Source organism: Centrocercus urophasianus, unplaced genomic scaffold, assembly GCF_019232065.1.
Source record: "Centrocercus urophasianus isolate 14NV4802_14NV808 unplaced genomic scaffold, USGS_Curo_1.0 seq_25, whole genome shotgun sequence".
Lineage (NCBI taxonomy): Eukaryota > Metazoa > Chordata > Aves > Galliformes > Phasianidae > Centrocercus > Centrocercus urophasianus.
In genome coordinates, this window is record NW_024884811.1 from 4,880,582 (window position 1) to 4,904,044 (window position 23,463).

General features: G+C 38.6%; 1 protein-coding gene across 1 annotated transcript in view; it reads left to right on the top strand.

Annotated features, from left to right (window-relative positions):
• CMYA5 (cardiomyopathy associated 5) overlaps positions 1 to 23,463 on the top strand; it is a 47,838-nt gene that overhangs the window by 1,669 nt on the left and 22,706 nt on the right. Inside the window, 6 exon segments of the mRNA XM_042825766.1 lie at positions 2,308 to 2,325; positions 4,267 to 15,058; positions 17,351 to 17,446; positions 18,094 to 18,327; positions 19,991 to 20,013; positions 21,679 to 21,800. Of these exon segments, the coding sequence (XP_042681700.1) occupies positions 2,308 to 2,325; positions 4,267 to 15,058; positions 17,351 to 17,446; positions 18,094 to 18,327; positions 19,991 to 20,013; positions 21,679 to 21,800 (11,285 nt within the window).

Below are 23,463 nucleotides of genomic sequence, written 5' to 3' on the forward strand. Positions count from 1 at the left end.
TATTACAAATTGCAGAGATCATACCTATCCTTAACCATCTTACTAGTAAGAGAGATCAGCGTCAACCAGATGGGTTTTTTAACAGATGCATTTAATGCTAACCAATTATAATTTAAATCCATTTGATTAATTAGGCTAATGGGGATGGAAAATGTTGGTTTTGGCACAGACATGGTGATACAGAAACTGCTCTGGGCACTCAGAAATAGTGTGATAAAAGTTAAATAAAGCTGATTCTTTAACTGTTTAAGATTTGTTGTTGCAAATATCAGTGTGCTTGTGTATGTTAAAGCCTTCTAATACTCTTACTGCTGGGGCAGAACTCCTTGGAAGCAGTGGCTAGGCAAGACTAGCAGAGTCAAGCCCCTGAGATACACTTAATCTGTGCAATAATTATGGGTTAACAAACATGTTTTAAAGCCCCAGTTGCAGAACAGATTTTTTTGTGTGTTTTGAAAACGTAGCCGAGAGGATATGTAACCAATATGCAAAGCTGGCTGAAAACAGTCTGTCCTGAATCCTCCTGTCATGGGTTTATTTTTAACAGCCCCTCTCTGCCATTTTTGTGTTCCTGCTCTACATGCAGTTGAATAGCACCTGATTGTGCAACACTGCAGTCAGCGGGAACTTTCCCATGGGCTCCTTCTATTTCCATCTTTCAAGCATGCATGTTCTCATTCCTATTTTATAAAAGAGTTATGCAACCCAATGATGGCCCAAGGTCAGGAAGTGCTTCTGTGAGGAAAGCAACAGAGTACTGGTGTTCCCCTACTCCCTTCACAAGTTCCAGCTGGTCTGCACCACTTCCACACTTACCCTTTTGCAGCATTATGGAGTCTGGCACATTTATTGCTGCAGTTTTCTTCATGTATGCCTCTTCCAGCAGAGATGGCTGGCCTTTGCATCTTGCTATTCCCCACCAGCTGCTGGAACACAAGTGGATGCCTGTGTGATGGGGCTCTGATGGTACACTAGGGTAAAGGTTGCTGTTGTTTTCCTTCTGTAGCACAGATAAATGCCAGTCAGCTATCAGACCCCCATGGGTTACTGACAGCACTGCTGAGGACAAATAGAGAATAGTATTTCTCTGATGGAAAATGCTTTGCTTTGGGAAATGCATCACTTAATTTTTAGTGTGCTCAAAAAAATGCATAAAGCTGCAGTAGAGCTTATGACTTGCCTAAGAATTATGAAGCCCTTCTTAAGATTTTTAATGTAATATTTAAATAATTTTATTTCCTCACACTTTTTTTTGGTTTGTTTGGGGTTTTTTTGGTTGTTTTTTTTTTTCAACTAATGAAACCAAGACATGGCATCAGAACCTATTATGAAGCTGGTCTAAGGCATCATGTCCTTGTTAGAATAGATAACCCATTGATCCTCAGAGGGTTCATGCAATATCTTCTTGCCTTTGGGCGTTTTGCTCTCTGAGATTGATAACTCTTGACAGATATCTTTTGTTTCTAGTTCTGCGTAGAATTAATCATTTAAACAGCAGAATTGCTTTGAAAGCATGTGTTTTATATCTTAAAGCAAACATGAGCATGATGTTGTTAAGTTTTAATTTTAGTTTTAAGTTTAATTTTTGTGTTGATAACAGTTAGATTACACTCCAGCTATGGAAAGGTAGTACCCAAGTGGTTTACATACCCTCTAGAATACCTGAGTCTCTAACAATTCCCTGATGTGTGTGTGGCTCCAGATCAGTTCTGCCTCTCATAACTTCCCCAGCCAATTTACTTTTGCAGTGGAAAAGTCTCAGTGTGTGTCAACATCCAGGATTTAGAAAAAAAGGGCTCTGCAGCCAATTTAAAAGCACTTCCAGATAACTTCACTAGTGGTGACATAAGCAGGACAGTAAATGAGGAGAAAGTCGTAGATTCTTGACTTCATTTATTTATTTGTTTTTAATAACATAGTAATTCCACAGGAAGATCTGAAGTTAGCAGGACATTAACAAGTGAAAGGCTGGATTTAAAATTCTGCATTTCTCTAAAGCCTAATTCTCTTACTCTTAAGAAGGAAATGCATGAGCTCTAGCCCTAGAAAATGCATGGCAGTTGAAAGAGATGATGCTGAGCTTATGATTGCTGTAGGAAAAAAGGGGCAGGAAGGTACAGGCAGAAACTGCACAAATAAATGGAACAAAATCACAGAAAAATGACGTACTTCTTTCATCTGGGATGGCAATTTGGTCAATGCACTGTGTCTGATCCTGGTAGCAGTCTTCAGGAAATGAGATGTCTTATCCGTGCAGGTCACTGCCACATCTTGATGTTTCAGTTGTTTCATTGAGGTTGTTTCCAGCTTGCAAGATGTCATGCAGCACAACAACAAATTTGAATCACACCAGAATTGATGAGGTCTGATGTGAAGAGGATGAGAAGAGGCTCTGGATGATTTTAGAGAGCAGGTGCTTCTAAATGTTCCTCTGTAAGGGCAGTGGTGGAGCACAGATGGGCAGACTTCAGTGTCTGAATCATCCTGCTCTGGCAGACGGGGAGGTGAAAACTTCCCAAAGTAATATACAAGGGGACGTGTGCCCAGCCTTCCATGCTGGACTAGAAATCTGAAATCCCACCAGACGCAGCCTTCCAAGAGGCGAAAGACTATGAGAAGGAGGAAGTGGGAAGAAAAATCTGGGGTTTGGGCTTTTATGACAGGAGTAACAAAACAGATTATCGGTGTCTTTGAAAACTGTAAAAGGTTTGAGCCGATGTACAATAACAGATAAACATGACAAAGGGATGGGGTGTGAAATGTCCATCTGAAATAAAGCAGCAATGGCTTTTGTCCTTAGACGCCAGCACTTTCATATCTTTATTTATGCACCTGAAATATTTGGAGCATATTTTTTGCAATGGCAGACAGTTCCTCCAACTAGAAAGCTTCTACTGTGCAGCATACAAGGTGTACACAAAACTAGAAGAGAATTTGTTACTGGATGACAGTGACTTCCCACAGTTAGGTAAAGGTAATGCCAGCAGAGCTAAAAGCATTAGCAGACTAGAATCTTTTCTTTTTTTCCCCCTACTGAGGTACTGAGCAGTTTTGCTGAGAGACCTTTCCAAATTCTTGATGGTTTGCTGATGGAGAGAATATGACTAATACTGGGTGTTCCTCACCAATATTCTCTTGGCCTTCGGCACACTTGTAATGCTGGATCACAGCTTCTGGTGTCACGTGGGTTCTGCCTTCTTCACCTTTGCTTAAGTGTTTTATCCAGATCACGTAGAAAGTGGCCTTATCCTCTGTTTATCAAAACCTAGCCATAGGTATGCACCCTTCTCCACTTCTTCATCAGCTCTGCTGAAGCCTCTGCCAGCTAAGAACTCTATATTTCTTTCAATCAGCTACTAACAGAGCTCTCCTTAATTAACTAACATCTACACAAGGAATACTGGGGTTGATAACAATAATCCCCATTCACGTGCTTCCTTGAAGTAATTATTGCAGCCCTAGTTAGTTTTTTTCTTAATAGCACTATGTTCTAGTGTATTTTTATTTCTTTCTCTATTCTTTACATTCTTATTTCTAAGTTTGTTGGTTTTTGTTTCTTTTTCAAAGCTTCCAAGAACACATTTCTACGTTTTTAAATTTTTTCAAATTTTTTTTAATGAGACTAGATTTAATTGCAGGATGTTACATTGCATTGATTGCATATCATAAGGTTTCAAGTTATTATTATAAAACACTGTTATTTCATTCAGGGATAGCCTGGCAGGTTTAGGTTGTTGAATGTATTCTAAATTACATTATTAAATATGTATACCGCCTAGACAATGAAACAGGAGAAGACAGCAACAAACTATTCTCTACTACCATGCAGACTGTATAATCATTTTACAATTAGGAAAAGAAAGTGTAGGTGCTATAAAACACTGTCATTATCTTATGCATGTTTAGTGCAGTGTTTAAATTATAGTATGAGTTAATCAGGTACTGGTTCAAAATCCATTTGATCTCACACTCACAAACAAGGTCAGATGAAATGCAGTTTTTCCTGAATTGTCATGAGCATTCCAACACCTCCCCTTCACTGAACTAACCTTGCAACACAAAGCCTGTATTTATATAAAATATATTTCTCAGATGAATTATGACTTTATGACTTTTCTTCTGCTTGTGTTCCAAAATCTATGCAAAAGAAGTATTTTTATAAGTTTGAAAAACATTGCTTTAATGCATTGGACTTCACTGCAATAATTTGATGCTATATTATTTTATGGTGCTTTTTTTTTTTTTTTTTTTTTTTTTTTCCAAAAGGAAGGAAAATATCAAAAAAAATTAAGTGATACAAAACCTGCAGTACATCATGACTAATCCCTCCTTTTCGATGGTAACAGTTCAAAGTGAAGATAGTGGGATAACGTGGGAAACCAGCTCAAGCAGATGTTCTACTCCCTGGACTTCAGAAACCAGTACAACTTCTGATCTTTACAGTATGGAAAGTTCACCAGTAGGTTCTCCTCCAGGAAAAGTTATCTTTATTATGGATGAAGGTAAAATTGTTCGGAAAAGGAAGCGTAAACCTTCAAGTAGAATGCCATTGCCCACACATGTGAGAGGAGGTCAGGGCAATAAGAAACGCGATTCTTCTGGAATGCAGAGACAAGAATCAAGAACTGTTCTAGGAGATGTGCAGGACTCAGTGTTAAATGTTGAACTGATGGAAGCACACGACATGGATGAAGAAATGTTGGAGGACGAAGAAGATTTGGAGAATATTGCAGAACAACCAGTAAAACGTGTTCCAATAAGATCAATATTTAGAGAAAGCAGACTGAGGAAGGTAGGGCCGATCCTTGGAGGACCAGTAAAATCTAGAATCCAGCTGTTCAATTCAATTTTTGGAGGGACTGGGCCACTCCCTGAAACACTAGAAAAAAGTAGAATCCAAAGAAAGAGCTCTGTTCCAGTAGAATCTGAATGCTTCCTTGAAGCATCAGTAAAAGAAAGATCGCATAGGTTTATTTCAGAAGCAACGCATAAAAAATCTTTCCAGAGAACAAGTAGAAGTCTTGAAACATCATCAGAAAGAAGAAGGAATCAAAAGCAGCAATCCACAGCACATTCAAATCAAAGCTATTCTTCAGTAACACCTCTTGAAAAACAGTTTACTAGTAAAGATGTTTCATTTCAAAATATTAAACCTGTAAAAACAAAAGATAAACCAAGCAAGTATTCAAAGTCTGGTGAAGAAACAACTTTTCAACACAAAGAAAGAAGAGACGGGTGGTCTCAACTGGAGAATCTGAATCAGGAATCAAGGCAGTCACAAACGTTCAGCCCTCCCGAAGTAGCAAGGAAGCAGCAAAGTTACTCATATTCACCTGCAGCTAGCAGGGCAATAACAGAACAGTTAACAACTACTGCACTAGAGTCTGATGATAAATCAGATGAACAAGTGTCACTTCCTTCAAATGAAACTGCAAATAAGAAGCCAGATCAATCACTGCTGACAGCATCAAATCTTCTAGATGAACCAAAGGAGCTAGAGATTCAGCCCAGTTCAACACTACTGTCTGTTTCAGCAGATGCTGTTAACAAATTAGATAGACAAAGTACCCAACCTGCAGAATCCACACTGGAACATCTTGAGAAGGAAATACAGAAGTCAGCAGCTGAATCTTACTTACCTAATGCTCCGTTAGCTAAACCCAGTTATGCCACTCCGTCTGAAACAAGACAGGAACATATTATGACTCAGTCATCAGAAACTGCACAATCAGAGTCTGAACATGTGCTTTTACCACATTCTGTAGATGTAATAGAGAAGCAAGAAACTGAGTATCACTCATCAGCAACTGCACAGGCAGAAACTGAACATTCTGGTCTATTGTGTTCTGTTAAAAAGAACGAGAGTCAAAGGACCCCACTACCAGAAATGCAAAATATTTACTTAGAGAAACAAACAGAGTCAGAACAAGACTTATTCTTTGCTCAAGAAGCAGAGCAGCAAGTAATCAAACTAAATTCACATACACCTGAAAAGATGGATTCTAAGTATTTTGGCATTTCATATCCTGTTTGCACAGAAACACAAGAAACTCAGAAAAGACCTGTTGTATATAAAGCAAAAGGTTTAGATCACCCTGTCTTTTCTGTTGATAAAAACAATCAAGCAGAGAGTGCACAAATGGAGATGGAATATCCAGACTTTTCATACTCCAGTGGACAAAGTCGGGAATCAGAGAGACCACAAACAGGGACAGAGCATCCAGATTTCTCTTTTTCCAAGGAAGTAACAGAGGAATTGGAGAGTGCACAGCTAAAGACAGACAATCCACATTCCTCATATTCCAGAGAAGAAACAGATAAATCAAAGAGTTCACAAGGGGAGACAGAGCAGCCAGATTTTTCATTTTCCAGGGAAAAAGTGGAGGAATCAGAGAGTACACAGCTGGAGTCAGAACATCCAGAATTCCTTTTTTCCAAGAAAGACATAGACAAATCAGAGAGTCCACACCAGGAGACAGAGTATCCAGATTTCTCATATTCCAGGGAAGACATGATTGAATCAGAGAGTACACAGTTAGAGATGGAGCAGCCAGATTTTTCTAGGAAAGAAGTAGAGCATTCAGAGAGTGCACAGTCTAAGATAGAGCATCCAGATTTCTCCTATTCCAGGGAAGAAGTGGTGGAATCAGAGGATGCACACATGAAGATGGAGCAGCCAGACTTTTCACTTCCCAGGGAAGAAAAAAAGGAATTGGAAAGTACACCACTGGAGACCACGCATCCAGAATTTGATTTTTCCAAGGAAGATATGGAGGAATTGGAGAGTACACAGATGGAGACAGAGCGTCCGGATTTCTCTTATTCTAGGGAAGAAGTGGTGGAAACAGAGAGTGCACAGCTGGAACAGACAGACTTTTCTTTTCCAGGGGAAGAAAGAGAGGAATCAGAGAGTGCACAGCTAGAGACAGAACATCAGGACTTTTCATTTTCCAAGGAAGAAACAGGAGGGCAAAAATCTATTCCCTTTGAACTGGAACAGCCAAAGTCTTACTCCCCTGAAGAAGCAGAGCAAGAAAGAACAGCACAGCTTGAGTTGGAACCTTCAGACATATCCTATTTGATGGAAGAAGCTGAGAAAGAAGACGCTACAAAACTAGAATTAGTACATCCAGATATACATGATTTAAGTGGAAGAGATAGGATGCAGCAAATGGGGAATAAGGAAACAAGACATTCAGATTTACCACATCCACAGGATGAAACAAAGCATCAAGATTTGGCAGAAGTACACATTGACAAACCTCTGGAAAACACTGGAAAAATGGAACAAGAAAATAGAGTTCAAAGAGGGCTGGAAGAACTAGTAGAAATTCAGCCAAAAGCTACACAAGAGGAACTGGATTATTCAGATTTGCCAGAAATCTGGGGGAAAGTAGAAACACAGGACATTGACCAAATGAATTTGGCACAGCAAGAAATAACTGAACCAGAGTTAGAGCATCCACCTGTGCCATATTCTTTCAGTGAACTAATGCAAGAAGAAAAGAAAATAGAACCAGCATATCCAGAACGCACATTTTATGCAAGTATAGACATGCAAGAGGAAGTGACGCAACAGAAAACAAAGCAACCATTTATTTCATGTTTCACTGGAAAAACAGAACAAGATGAAATAATGCATCCAGAGCAGGAGCAAGTATCTGTACCCTTTTCTAGTGGCAAAGAAGCACCACTGGAAATGAAAGTGGGTACAGAATACCCAGATTTGTCATATTCCTCTCACGGAACTGAACAAGAAAAGTTTAGACATCCAACCTTGCCATTCGGTTCGAAGGAACAAGAAACACCATCAGTGATAGAACATCCAGATCTTTCATGCAAGACTGGTGAACTGAAACCAGGTGATACCATACAGGGGTCAGAGTATCCAGAGTATCCAGAGAAGTCTTACTCCATGGAAGAAATGCAACAAGAATCAGAACATTTAGATTCACCAGAAACCTTGGGCAGAGCACAAGATCAAACTGTGGAGGTGGAATCTGATTACCCAAATGTATCATGTCCTGATGGCCAAAAAAGCCAGCAAGAAACTTCACAGCTGGTTTCAAAATATCCAGATACGTTGTTTTCCTTCAGTAATTTTAAAGAACAAGCAACTCAAGAGTTTGACTCAAAGCATGAAGATTTTCCTAGGGTGACCAGGAAAGGAGATTTACCAGGATCTGAACAAATAGACTCAAGATATCCAGATTTGACATATTCCTCTGGAAAAGCAGAGGAGCCAGAAATTGCACAATCAGAAGCAAGGCACTCTGACTTGTCACATTCCACCAGTGAAACAAACAAACAAGAAGCAGCACTGTTGGATCAGAAACACAGAAAAATTTCTGTTGACAGTGAAAAGCAGCAGCATACACCAGAAGAGCAGGTAGAGCAAGAAAATTCTTCTAGCAAAACAGAGCAGTTAAAATATGCTGAAGACTGCTTTGAGAAACAAGCTTTATCATTTTCCACTGTTAGGCCACATGAGAAAATGGCTTTGACAGAGACAGAACATGCTGATGTGATATATCCTCTGGAAAAAGCAAAAGTGCAACAAAGAGTACAACTAGAATCAGAGCAAATGGATTTAACTTACCCCTTTGAAAAAGCAGAACAGAAAATCACTCAGCCAGAAGTGGAAAGTTCTAATTTGGCCCATTCTATGGGTACAGCAGAACTAGAAGAAATAGCAGAACGAGAGCAGAGATATCCTGACCTGCCTTATCCTGTTTTCCAAGTAGGAAAACTGCAAAGTGAAGAGCTGAAGCCTGAACATCCCGGTCTAGCCTGTTCCTTCAACAAACTACAGGAAAGAACACAACTTAATGTGTTGGATGGCCATGGCAAAACAGAAATAGGCCCACTTGCTAAGCTGGAACTGGGCAATGAATATTTGGCATCTCCTGCTGACAAAGTGGGACAGCAAGGGATGATGCATACCTTGGAATGCCCTGATGAGAACCAGTCTGCCAGCAGAGCAGAGCATCCACAACCAACAGATGAGAAACCAGAAGTTCCAGATATATTGTCTCATAGTGGAAAAGAAGAGCAAAGAGGAAGGGCAAAACCAGCACTGAAGCATCCAGATTTATCATATTCCATTCATGGAACACAGCCACAAAAAAACACACAGCTGGAGTTAGGAAAACCAGATCTAGCAACTTGGCCTGGCAAAACAGAACAAGCACAAGATGCTCAAAAGGAGCAGTCAGGCTTCTTACATTCTTTCAACAAAGAAGAAGCACAACCAGAAATGGGATGTTCACAGTTATCTTATTCTGTTAGTGAAATAGAACAAGAAATTGCACATGAGGAATCAATCCATTCCGCTTTATCTGCTGGCAGATTAGAAGAGCATGAATTCATACAACCAGAGGCAGAAATAATGGATTTATCATGCTCAGTTGGTGAAACACAGCAGACTCAAATAGATGAACTGGATTTGGAGTATCCGGATTTATCACATTCCACTCGTGCACTACAGAAACAAGAAGAGATCCAACCAGGGCTGGAAGAGCCAAGTGATTTTTCATCATCTCTCAGAAAAGAGCAAAGGGAAAATGCAAGAATGCAGGCAGAACCCTCTGAGTTTCAGTGCTCTGTTTGGAAAGCAGATAGACTGCAAGATTCGCAGGTGGAATCAGAGTGCACAGATTTGTCATTCTCTGTTAGCCCAGCAGAAGCTCATGAAACAACAAAATCGGAGTTGAAAGAACTTGATTTATTGCATTCTTTCCTCAAAACAAAGCAATCATTGGATTCACCAGAGCCTGATCATCTAAACGTCTCAAATGCCATGGCCAAGGTACCACACCTTGACTCGTTCTCTTCCACCAGTGAAGAAAAACAGAGTGCACATGTGGATTTTAAACAGGAGAGAGAAAGCTATGCATTACACACAGAGGGAATGGCAAAATTGAAATTAGAACAGCCAACACTGTCAAGTGCTCATGGCACAGTGGAGCAACCAGGAAGCACTTCAATGGAAGGAGAGTTCCTGGAAACCTTGTATTTCTCTGGTGAAAAAAGAGAAAACGAGAAAGAGAAACAAGACATGTCAAGTCAAGAGTTAGAACATTCGGGTTTATTAGATTCTACTGATAAAACACAGCAGAAAGAAACCACACAACCCGAGTTGGGACAACTAGATTTATCATCTTACTCAGGAAAGAAAGAGCAACTACAAACTGTTCACGTGGAAGTAGTACATCAGGAGCTGCTACGTTTCCCGGGCGAAACATATTGGCAAGGAACAGCACAACCAGAGGTTGAACATTCGGATTTGTCATATGCCATTGGCGAAGTAGAGCAGCCACGGGCTACACAGTGGAAATCAGAGCAGCCTGTAACACCTCCTCACACTGGAACAACAGATCAACAAAGAATGGCACATTCAGTGCAGGACATAGGAAAACAAGATTTTATATATGACTCCGGTAAAACAGATGAAATACAAACTGTGCAAGGTGAACTGGAACATACAGCTTCATTGTATTCTTCTGACAAAAAAGAACAAGAAATGGTAATGTCAGAGTTGCAACATCCACAGCTATCGTATTCTGTAAGAGCAGTGGAAGAGAAAACTGCACATCAGAAATCAGACAACAAAGATTCATCGTATTCTACTTGCCATCAGGAGCACCACGAAATTGTACAACCAGAGATGGAAGAAATGGATTTATCCTATCCAACTGGCAAACCAGAGCACTCACAATCTGCCCAGATAGTACTGCAAAAGCCAGCATTTTTGAAGTCTTTTGGAAAGCTGGAGGAAAAGGGGTTGGCTCAGCTTTCCTTTTTGCACTCACTTGGTGAAGAAAACCAGAAACCATCTTCACAGTTAGACTTAACACAACCATATTTATCACATTTACTTGATAAAGCAGAAAAACAGGAAACTGCACAAGAAGTGTTTATGTCTTCTGATTTCTCATATTCAATGGGAAAAGCAGACCAACTGCAAACAGAACAAGTAAAATATCCATATTTTTCATGTTCTCTTGACAAAGCAGAAACTCGTGGAGTGAAACCACTGGGTTTGTTGCCCACTTATAGCAAAGCAGAGCAGACACAGACTGCCCATCTGGAACATCCAGAGACATCACACTTTGCAGGTGAAACAGAGCAGAGGAATGGGACCCATCCTGAACTGCAGTGTTTTAATTTGCCGCCCTCTGCTGTTGAAGCAGAGCAGCAAGAAACACTTTCTGTATCTGACACCTCTGCCAGGACGGAGGAACAACAAACTGCAGAACTGAAGTCTGAACAATCAGATATACTAAATTCTACTGAAAAAATGGAAAAGCTCAAAATAGCTGTATCGAGAGCAGGACATTCAGAGAAGAGGAACACTGGGATTATTCTACCTCAAACTACTCCATTGGAAACTGAACAAGATTTATCTTGTTCCAATAAGGAAGCAACAAGCCAAACAACTCAGCCCTGTTCATCTCTTACTGAAAAATCAGTGTCTGTACCATTGGGTGTCTCCTATTCTGAAACAAAAATGGAAAGAAATCCAAAGTCTTCACCGGTACCTGGAGGCCTGTCCTCTGAGCATTTAGATTTGTCTTACAGCCAGTGTAAAACAGAGCCGTCAGAAACAGCACAGCCTGTGTCAGGCTTCTTTACAAGAAAAGAAGCAGAGAATACAAGACTTCATCTAAATTTGCCTGTAGCTGCACAGTCGGAGGCTGAACATGTAATTTTACCTGAAACAGAGAGAGAACAGACTCCACAATACTTCCACACAACTCCACAATTAGAATCTGAACATTTAAATACATCATATTATATAGATAAAACAGAAACTCTAGAAAGTCAGGAGTATTTAAGTGCACCTTCAAAACCAGGGACTGAATCTTCAGCTCCATTTTATTCAGTTGATGAAACACATCAGCAAGAAATTCCACCTTATTCAAAACCTGCCTCTGATAATTTAGTTGCCAAGTACTCCCTTGCTGAACAACAAAAGCAAAGCATGCAGCTAGCTATTCCCCAGTCTGCACAATCAGAGTGTAAATATGTAATTCCACCACATGATGAAGCAGAATTGCAAAAAAATCAGTTATATTCACCTAAACCAGCAAGCCTGAAGACAGAAGAGTTTGAGAATAAGACTGCATTGCACACAAAAGAACAAGATGAACAAGATCTCACAGAATGTTTATCATTAGAGCAGCTAAGTTCCCCCAAATTATCTGCCAAGTGGGATAAACAAGAGGTACAGCCAGATACACAAAAGGTGCCACAGTTAGTGAGCACAGAGTTAAAGGCAACTGCTGTAGCAGACCAGCAATCAGTGTCATCAGATACATTTGTACCTTTTCATGCTCCATCTGAAAAAACAGTATCTGTGGCCTTCACTGATGATGAAGAAAAACAAAATAAAAATATTCCATCATCTCTAGCTAACATGGTAGGCATACCTGAAAACCAGACAAATAGAGTTTCACGAAGTTTCACTAAAGAAGAAGATAGACATGAAATGCAGCCACATTTCACAGGGCAGAAGCATTCATCCTTACAGCAACTGAGATCTGTTTCCTCAGATCTTGTTTATGACACTGTGGCACACAAAACTCAGCATTATTCTTGTGAACAGGGTACATTTTATTCAATGGAGTCAAAGTCTACTTTCCCCAGTTCTAATGAAAAGCAGAATCCAGATATTCCATCTCCTGGGCTACCCAGCTGGGTGGAAGAAGAAGTGAAAGCTCATTCAATTAATCCTATAAAAGCTAAAGGAGTAGACAAGCTTTCTCGAAACAGAGCTTCAGATTTTGGATCAAAGCAATTCCCAGCTGGAAATTTCACAGAAGTTACAGTTCATGGCACTACAGACAATAACGGTAATGCATTTAGAGTTTCTGATTCTGAAACTGAAATTTCCTATGGACTGTCCTCAGAAACTGGTCACAGAACAGGAAGACATGATTTACCATCTCCAGGAGCAGATAATCCAGGTCCAGACAAAGGTTCAGAGGGTGAAACTAGATTTGGAAACCCTACAAAAAGGAAAGCAGCACAACATCTGGAGGCAGACAAAATGTCTAATGTGCCTGAGCATTACCTGAGACGAGAAGAAGAAGAAATGAAACACATGAGCACTGCAGAAGACAGTCAGCATGCTCCAGAACCTATTGAACAAAAAGATCTATTTAATATAATTTCAGAAGGTTATGAAATACTCAATATTCATGCTCCTACACATATTTCTTCCATTGATCAAGAAGAAAGTAAACATATGCCAGATAAACTAGAATACTTGGAAACAAATCCTTCATTTAAGAAAAAAATAGCTCATGAGAGACAAGAAGCTTCAGTTTCTGGAACAACAGAAATTTCATTGTTGGGATTGTCTGAAAGCCACAAAGTAAAAGAATTGGTCAAAACTGATGATGATGGGGAAACTGGAGAAATACAAGAAGAAAATCCAGTGTTGTCGGAAAACAGAAATCATGCAGTCTTGGATCCTGACAATGGTGTATCCGAAATTGATTACTTTGAAAAATATACCTTGATTGATGACAAATCCCCAATTAAGCCATATTTTGAAAGACCAAGCTCATCACGCCCTGTGAAAGAAGACCTTACTGAACCTGCGGAACAAGCCACATCTTCCAAAGAAACTGCTGAGGAAGAAACTTTGGAAGAGGAATTTGCCTTACTTGAGGATTTGGATGAAGTATTTTATGGAACTGTGAAAGGAGAAAGCAAAATGCAGTCTTATGTGGGTACTCCAGAACCTTTTCCTCTGCAGAAATCAATTGATATTAGCAGTAAAAAATCTACAAGTGTAGAAGATGAACAGAAGTCACCAGGGACCCCACTATTTGATTCAGAAGAAGGAGTGCTAGAACGATCTCTGTTGTTTCCTACCACTGTTGCTGCTGTTAATCCAGAGCTTCTAGAAGAGCCACCTGCTCTATCATTTTTATACAAGGATCTTTATGCAGAAGCAGTAGGAGAAAAGACAAAGGGTGAGACTCCTTCTGATGAAGAAAGTGGTAACTCTAATGCATCTTTTCCAAGCAGAAATTCAGACACAGATGATGGAACAGGAATTTATTTTGAAAAATACATTCTTAAAGATGAAATTCCAGGTAAAGTCTTAGAGCTTCAGGAGGATCAGATGCAAGAAGATGAATCTTTTAGTGGAGGAATTTCAGTTCCGAGTTCAGAGGAGAAATACAAGCAGAGGTCTGATGATGTTTTAAGAAGTTTTAGAACTGAGATTCTGCCAGAGAGAGATGTCGTGGAGAAAGTCCACAGTGACATTAAAGCAACAATTTGCAAACCAACGCATGCCATTCCTTTTGGAGGAAGAGTGATTGTTTCAGGTGCAAGAAGTGATGTCACTGAACAAAGAGAAGAAAATGTTCCTGTGGAAACAACTGAGGAGTTACCAGAGCAAACAAGTCAACAAGAGTATAGTCAAATAGTCAATTCTCCGGGAGCTGCACATCAAGAATTTATCAATAAGCAGGAAGAACACCATGAAATAACAGCAGTTCCTCAAGTGGAAAGATATGTTCCATATACTAGAACTCCTGTTGAAGACAGTGAAGATGATCAGTATACCCAGGAAATTCTTTCTCATGTTCCTACAATTCAGCGAAGGGAGAAGCCAGACTTTCAAAGAGAAGAGCAGCACCCTCGTGTTTATGGAGATTTCGCTGAGTCAATGGACTATGATGTGATTACACAAGAAGAACTTTTGCAAGATGAAATATCATCTGAACTCACACATGAGGAGCTATTATTTGAAGACAGGGACTCTTTTGAGCATATTGGGGATAGTTATGAATTTTTTAATGAGCCAGAGCAAAAAACACCTGTTGAACTTGAAGATTCAGGATTTGTGGTGATGTATCCTGAAAAATCAGCAGCAAACATTCCTGAAATTGAGAGTCCACAAAGAGAATCGAAGAAAGCACAGATAGATACATACTGTTATAACTGCAAATGTCCAATATCTGCTATTGACAAGCTTTTTGGAGAACACAAGGACCATGAAGTCACCACCCTAGATGATGCTGCAACCAAGATGAAGGTAAGAATTTATTTGGATGGGGAAGGAAATGCTGAGTCTAATTTCTCTATGCTTCCCATGTAGTCAGTGGAAAGTCTTCAGAAAGCAATTAAAAGGCTATCATAATATCTATGAAATAAAAGCTATTCCTAAACACATGAGAGAAATCTTGAAGGGGAAATATCATTAAGGTGTCCTGTAGAGTCCTCAGCTTGCTAAGCTGATATTCTTTTTCATTCAGAAGTTTGAATGGCCATGCTTATATGTAGCCGTTACCAGACCTTCCATCTTCTAGTCTTCTTATCTGTGCATGTTTGTCTGTTTTGTATGTGTGAAGTAAGAATTGGGAAGGTGTTTCACTGAAGAGAATTTTTGTAAGAGCAGCTTGTTTCATTCGACGGGTTACAGAAACCTCAATATGCAGGGGCCATTATCATCACAAAACGTACCCCAGTCCAGTTATGTGTATTGGTTGCTTGGAGATATTAGACGAATTACAGAGTTTACAATGCATATTTTTTTGAAATCTCGTCCACATTTTCTGTTCTTTCTGTTCATGTTTGCCTACCCTAATAGTATTTTAGCTGTGCTGCAGGTAAGAGTTTTACAAGTCTTGGTTCTTTCTACTAGTTTCAAGCTGTATTACTCTAAAAAACTGATAGAAATGTATCCCATTTTAGTAGAGCACAACTTTGATCTCAATAATGGTGAAAATGCTTTCATTTCTGTGGAAGCTCATTCTTCACTTAATTACAGTTCTATTTGTGAAAACCATAAGCGTGTGATGTTTCACTTTTCCCATATCAGATTTTTTTATGTACAATTATAAAGATATTCTTGTTCACCAGCTGTTTAATCTCACTTCTGAAAGGGGAGGTCTCTTTTCTGGCTCATGATCAGTTGTCCATAATACAGATTTAGTACAGTTTCATTAACATTCCAAAACTGTTCACATTTCTGTTGTTATGTTATTTTTATGATGGATCATATATAAGAAAGTGAAATTTAAAATAGAGGAGGAACGTGCCAGTTCAAATATCAATATTTGCAAACTATCTTCATGGTGTGCAGTTGTATGGCAGCAGAGTTAGTTTTTATATATGGCCATACATGCTTGACATAGAAGTGATAATTAGTTACCAGTAAGTCATTAGCAAAGTCATAGACCTCAACCATCTCTCATACGTACTTGCATTGCAGCAAGTCAAATTAAGCCACAAATATATGTCCCATGATATCACTCCCTGGCTGTGGAACACAGACATGAAGCCAGGATTAATTCTGGCCTCAGCACAGGCTTGGCTTCACATGATTCTAGCACTCAAGGCTCAAGTTACTTTGAGATGATATTTGTATGTTTCTTGTTGCCTCCGTATAATCGCTGAGAAAATATTAAGATAGCAAAATGCTTGTTGCCTGAACTTTATTGTAGGAATATAGCATCACAATTTAAAAAAATGAGCTGTGGATGGCACCTGTTAGATTTTGCAGGTTATCTTGACAAACAGAACTTTTCCTCTGAATACTGGTGATTGGCTTTTAATATTTATAAAGTCAGCTTTCAGCTTTACAGTCCAATGTGACACTTATAATTAATGGAAAGTAATATGCTAGTTTTTGAACAGATGTGACTGTAGAAGTTTGCCACAATAGGAAGCTGTTACCAAAGGAGCTGACCTGTTGACCTTCCTTTCAGATTTATGCCAGTTATCTACAACTAAATATTCTTACAAATTATAAATTTTACTTGAGCAGACAGCTAGTTTCTTTTAGGAATGGTCAAGAAGCATCAAGAAAAAGTTCTGAGTTGTTTCTGGTGCCTGTTGTCCCTTGGACTGCTTTTGTTTGCACATACAATTCAAACAGCAATTTTGATGGATTCTGGTTTACAAGGAAATATCCTTAAAACTCTAATTAAAAAACAAAATCATAGTGCTTCATAATCTGTTAGCCTCATAATTTCCTGTCATAATCTCCTTCTTCTGGGCTTTTTTCCTCTTGAGGATACTCATGAGGCCCTACGTATCCTCTGTTTCTAACGAAGCTACAATAGAATTCATAGTGTTTGACAACTTGTAGAGACACTCAGCACCTTGTTGAACTGAGATAACTTTTTTTGGATTGGAAACAGTTTTGTAGATGTTCCAGTTGCTATTTCTGTGCTTGCCTTTGCATCCAGGGAGATGCCTGAACTCAATTTAGCAATTGCTCTAATTGCCGCTTATGGAAAAGAAAAATATCCATTTCAACATAATATGTTGTGTGTGAAAACTTTATAAAACAACACAGTTAACAATACTTTTTGAATTTCAGGATCAATTAGGTGAATTGCTAATTGCACTGGAAAAAAAATCAATGAAGATTGAAGAGTTTGTGAGTGATATTGAATCCCTATTTAACTCTGTGGAGGTAAGTCCAGTGTTTTTTCACATTGATTTTCTGTCCCTCTACAGTACTGCTTCTAAATTACATTTGACTTTTTCATAGTGTCATTTTTTATTCTACAATAGGCTATTTCTCTAGCCCTCAAAATGACTTTTGCTGGAAGGAGTTGCGTTAAGGGGAAAAAAAGATTTCTTTTTTGCACATCATTGCAAAGCGTAATATGTGACTAGCAAGCACAGGAGGAAAAAGCTCCCTTGATTTTGATTATGCTTATAAAAAGTTCACTCTCTGTCTGTGTTTAGAGACCTGCGTTAAACATCTAAATACACTGCCCAATGGCTATACATTCTTAAGTCTTGAGGACTGTATTAACTTCAGTTGAAAGAATGAATTTTTAGCTATTTTGTAATCAGACTTCCTGTCTATGCTTGAATATAGAAGTTTAATTTTAAGCATTCACATTTTAAAATATATATCTGCCATTATTTTAAATGTATTTCTCCAGAATTATTTGTCCCAGATGAGCTTGCTTACAGAAATAATTTCTCTTACTGTCAGGATGCCAGGAATCTGGTGGATGAATCATGTATGGGCACTGAGAAATTCTGTGTATTCATTAACTATTGTAATTTCTGTCTGCAGATCAATTTATATCTGTTCTTATTTTCTAGGAAAACTGTAAGAAAAATGCAGAGTTATTGGAAAAGCAGAATGAAGAGATGCTTAAGAAAATGGTAACACAATATGATGAAAAATCAGAAAACTTTGAAGAAGTGAAGAAGATGAAAATGGAGTACCTTTATGAACAGATGGTTAACTTCCAGCAAACTGTTGATTCAGCAAAGGAAACTTTGGAGACTACAGTAAAGGAAATGGAAGAACTCAATGGATTTGTTTTCCTAAATGTAAGTACAAATGGCATTCATGTCGTTTTTATTAGACTAGTTAGGAAAGAACTTATAATTTACGCAGTGCCTGAGCTGAGAAAAAGATATTTATGTTTCATTCTTTAAAGATCTCTAAATCCTGCAAGCTCAGTTATTCCATCCTTGAAATGCCAGATCAGCTGCTTTTGTCATGTTAATAGAGAATTGCAAAGATGATGCATAGTAGGAAAATATGCCTTACAGCATTAAAATAGTTCTATTTTGTTTTGTGAAGAGAAAACTGAGAGACGTCTCAATAGTTTATCTAGAGTTTACCAGTGAGGAACAATAAATGTCATAGTAAGAGTAACTTCACTGTTGGAAAGAAAGGTGGAAAAAGAAAGCATAACTGAAAATTAACCAAAGTGAAAGCAAAATGGTTCTTTCGGTGGTTTTTGTTTGTTTATCTATACGGGGAGACACAGAAAGTAGGTATGCATTCAAATTATAGACACTGAGATAAATGTTTACTATTGAAAGATTCCTAGTCAGATGAAGTTTAGAAATGCACATGTGACATTCATGTCTGTGGTGGTCCTTCCAAGATTTGAAAAACATTCTGCGTGAATCTGTGTGACTTGAGTTACCTGATGACACAGTCATCAGTCAGCCACCAACTGGTTTCAGAGACTCTTGCAAATTAATCATTAATGACCTGTGTCCTCCAAGATTGTTCTTGTGTTGCAAGAATTGTTCACAGGTCAGCTATGTTACTTCCTCCTCTTGAGAACTGTATCAGAAGGTGATAGGATTTCTGTGACAAGAATCTGCTCCCATTGTAGAATTAGCCTGTAATATGGTAGTTGCAGAAGCTATCACAGGATGCAAGAAAATGAAAAATTAAAACTACTTTTTGAAGACTAATCATTCATACAAAATAAAACAGCTTTTGGAATAGAAGCTCCTTAGACCAAATACCAACAGTCATAGAAATGGTGGAGCAATATTTGTCTTTTCTCTTGTTGAGCTGCTCAATGGCTTAGGAACCTAGAGAGTCCTTTGAGAGGTGGGCTATCTTGGGATGGATGAGAAATGTTTTTTATCTTCTTGATAAAATTTGTGAAGTACTGGATTAGGATAACTCTTTCCCATGATATTCAGGGTTTTAACTAGATCATAAAAGATTCCCTATCCCTTTCTTTTACTGATATAGGACGGGAACTTTTCTTTCTGAGACAGGAAATGTTAGGTGTCAATTCATGGAGTATGGGAAAAACTCTTACTCCACAGGCACAAATCTCAACCTGCTTCTGGTGAACAGCAGTTATGAAGGAAATTTCAGACAGAATTGGTATTTATGTGTTATTAATGCAAAAGCGATTATCTTCTGCAAAAACTTTGATTTAGAAAAGTATTTGATTGTGCCCTGGTCTTTATACCCAGATATTGAATACTAGCTCCTTAGGAGTTTTAAACCAGATAGACTTGAATAGCCTGCTGAGTGAGGGCTTTGAAGGAGAAACATTCTTAAGGAACCAAATTCTCTGTGGGTGTGAATGAGCAGCATCCCAACCAACATTTAGTCAATAAAACACTGTGTTTTTATCTCTGTGGATAGTAGAGAACTGTGGGTGGATGGGGGACTCTTCAATATTCTCAGGGTTTTGAAACTGTTAATATATTTCTTTTTTTTTTTCCTTAGTCATCTAAAGAATTGAACAAAAGGTATCTGAAGTATGGGTTAAGTGCTCTGGAGTGAATACCAGGCTTAGATGGATGCTACTGGACACTTAATTTACTAACAATATTGCTAATATTGGTAGTTACTTTTATCAACCTTGTAAATAATAACTTTATACTTGTTGCTAGTACTGTAACTAACCAGTTCTGATGTGTTTTGTACATGTTCTATAACACATCAATTAAACAAGTGCCATTTTAAATTCCTGACTTAATTTTAAATCTCAGGCATTGAGCACATGTTCCTTGTAGTTACTGCTATATACACATATACTAGAAACCATTTTGACCATGTTTATATTTATTAACATCACTACCATGTGATATTTTACTACTGTGTTTCAGTAGATATGTGTAATATGACAAATGCCTTGGGGGAGCCATTTCGGTGAGCTCTATCCCTCATTAGACAAATGTTCAGTTTAGTTCATTTTCCCCCAATACATTTTCCAAGATGAACTATGACTAGTTACACAGTCTCCAGGATTCCCCTATAGAAGCCTCAAAACTAAAGGAAATTTCGCTTTGCCTGTTTCATTTACAGAGACAACCACCACTGACTTTGCCATGAGGCTGTGGCACTGCATGGTGCAAACATACCATCGTCAGCGCTGCCTCAGTCATCACAGTGATACAAATGCTGATCTGGGTTGATAGACTAGGATGTAAAAATGACACAAGGGTTCCAGGTTATTGTCAAATTACTAACCCAGGAAAATGGAGTGGTGAGAATGTGCCAAACATCCCTTTATAATTCCCATATATTTGCAGGATTAGGACTATAAATTTGGACTCTCCTGCTTTATGACAAAACATGTTATTTTGGTTTCACATCTGCACTTAGCTTTTTTCAAAGACTTGCTGCATGCTTAGAGTTCATTTGTTAACTTGCACACGAAACTTAATGTTAATTCAGTTTTGTGCTTGAGTTTGGTTATTATTTTATTTAATAATACCTGACTTGCCGAAAATATTATGAAAAACCTAAATAACAATGCATGCTTTTCTAAAGAAAATATATTTAATACTTGTTTTGCTTTGTGAAAATTATACATAATTAAGTGCTACAATGATTTTTCACTTCTTCAGTGAAAAACAAAGAGGAGAAAGGTAAATTTTAATTGCTTTGAAAAAATCTTTCATCTCCTTCAGTTGTTTGTGTCTCAAAGTTAAAAATATGTTTGATTTTTTTTTTTTCTTCTAATGAACTCAGCAAATGTAGGCAAATCAGGTGAAATCCATCTTCCTTCTTGTTTGTTTTTCTTTCGTTTTGCTTTGTTTGTTAGTTTGTTTTCCACAAGCAACTGTTTTACCTTATATCTGCAGATCAGCTGCTGTAGTTCAGTGCTGACTGTAACCTTGTGCTACTGTGCCCAAAATCTGATGCTCTTGGAAGTCTTACTGTGAAATTCAAATCCTCTCATTCTCAGGGATTATATACAGATATACAGATAGTGTTTGTTCTCAGGGTGTTTCTTATGTGAATTGTCAGTATGCTCTAAATGTTCAAATTCAGAACTTCTCCTTGCATGCAGTCCTCAGGTTAACGGGAAACTCAGAGAAAGTTATGTAGCATGGACATTGCTTCTGGCCCTTGGAAGCTACATGACACCACGAGAGATTTACATGGCTATATTTTATCCTAAATAGGTTATGTTCTGCAATGGATGCTACTCGTTCTTTAGAAAAGGTGCCCAGTACATTTTCACTGTTTGAGCACTATGAGGACAGTCCAGGAAAGAGCAACCAGAACTCTTTAAAACATGTGGCTGGTAAGAATCTCTGAATATCATCTTTACGAAAGTTAATGTTTTGGCAATACTTTGGAAATCTTAGGAAGCTAAAAATAGAATCAATTTCAGAAGTATAAATTTGCAAACCATGTTATTAGCAATCAGAGTTGAATGTAAAATGAAGTCTAATTGTGCACAAGTGTTTGGCTTATAGTAAGACATTAAGATGAGCAGAGGGAGGAGAATTATCATGGAGGATTCTTGTCTTTTTTAAAAGATCAGTATCTCAGACTATCAGCATACCTCTGTAAATCTCATGAGGCTAAAGAAGTTGCTGTCTCCTTGTAGGCAGACATGGAAGTCTCCTTTGCATGCATCCTCCAAGAGGGATGCAACTCCATGTGGGGAGGAATGCCAGGGAACGACTGATGGCCAAGATCCCTGGGTTTATGCCATGTGAATGAAGGCATATTGAAAGCACACTGGAGCACCTCTACTATGAAGAAAAGTTGAGGGAACTGGGCTTGTTTAGCTTGGAGAAGAGAAGGCTCTGGGGAGACCTCATTGTGGCCTTCCAGTACTCCAAAGGAGCTCATAAACAGGAAAGACAAATGTTTACATGGATTGATAGTGATGGGACAAGGAGGAATGATTTTAAACTAAGATAGGGGAGATTTAGGTTAGATATTAGGAGGAAGATTTTCATTCAGAGGGTGGTGGCGCACTGGAACAGGTTGTCCAGACAGACTGTGGATGCTCACCCCATCCCTGGAGGCATTCAAGGCCAGGTTGGATTTGGCTCTGAGCAGCCTGGTCTGGTGGTTGGCAACCCTGCACATAGCAGGGGGGTTGAAACTAGATGATCATTGTGGTCCTTTTCAATCCAAGCCATTCTATGATTCTGTGATTCCATGGAACTCCTCCATATGGGGATATGAAAGGGAAGTTATAGCTTTAGCTGGAATAAGCCTTTACTTCTGAAGACGGTGGTTAAAATTGCACATGATAAAGAAATTTATTCATCTCTATTTCATATTCTGTAAAAAGCCTGCCTAAGTGGGCTTGCTGCTTTGCCTGTACATACATTTATAGGCATTATCCAGATCTAGAGAGCTACTAATGACAACCCGTTTCTCTCTTCATGAAATGTAAGTCTATAGTGACTTTCTAAAGAGAAAGGTTCTTCTGGGAGAATCACATCTCACTGTCCAGCTTTATGACATCCTTCTCACTGTCACATGCACCACCGCTGTCACAGTCACTCTATGGCTACTCAGATGATGACTTTTTTCTCCTATTTGGTCCCTGAGTAGAGCAACCAGAACATCAGTGTCCATTTGGTGCTCTGTTACCTTGATGGATTATCAGGTGGGATGTTGGAGAAGTGCACTGTTGTTCAGACTCTCCTGTACCTAGTAAGAGCTGATTGCACTCAGCAGTGCCACTGTGGCTAGATTGTTTTCTTCCTGCACATAGTCATTTATTTTTATTTAGTAGATAAATTGAATATCTCCCAGACCTTAACTTCCTTGTCACACCTGTGAATTTATCTAAGGGATTCAAAACTTCTCAGGTGAGATTAGGTTGGCATTTCTTCATGCATTATTATCTCAGCCTCATTTACTTACAAAAACAGATTAAAATACATTTTTTTAATTTACTCTTAGCCAGTGTTGACTTAGTAGTGTAAATGTACAATATA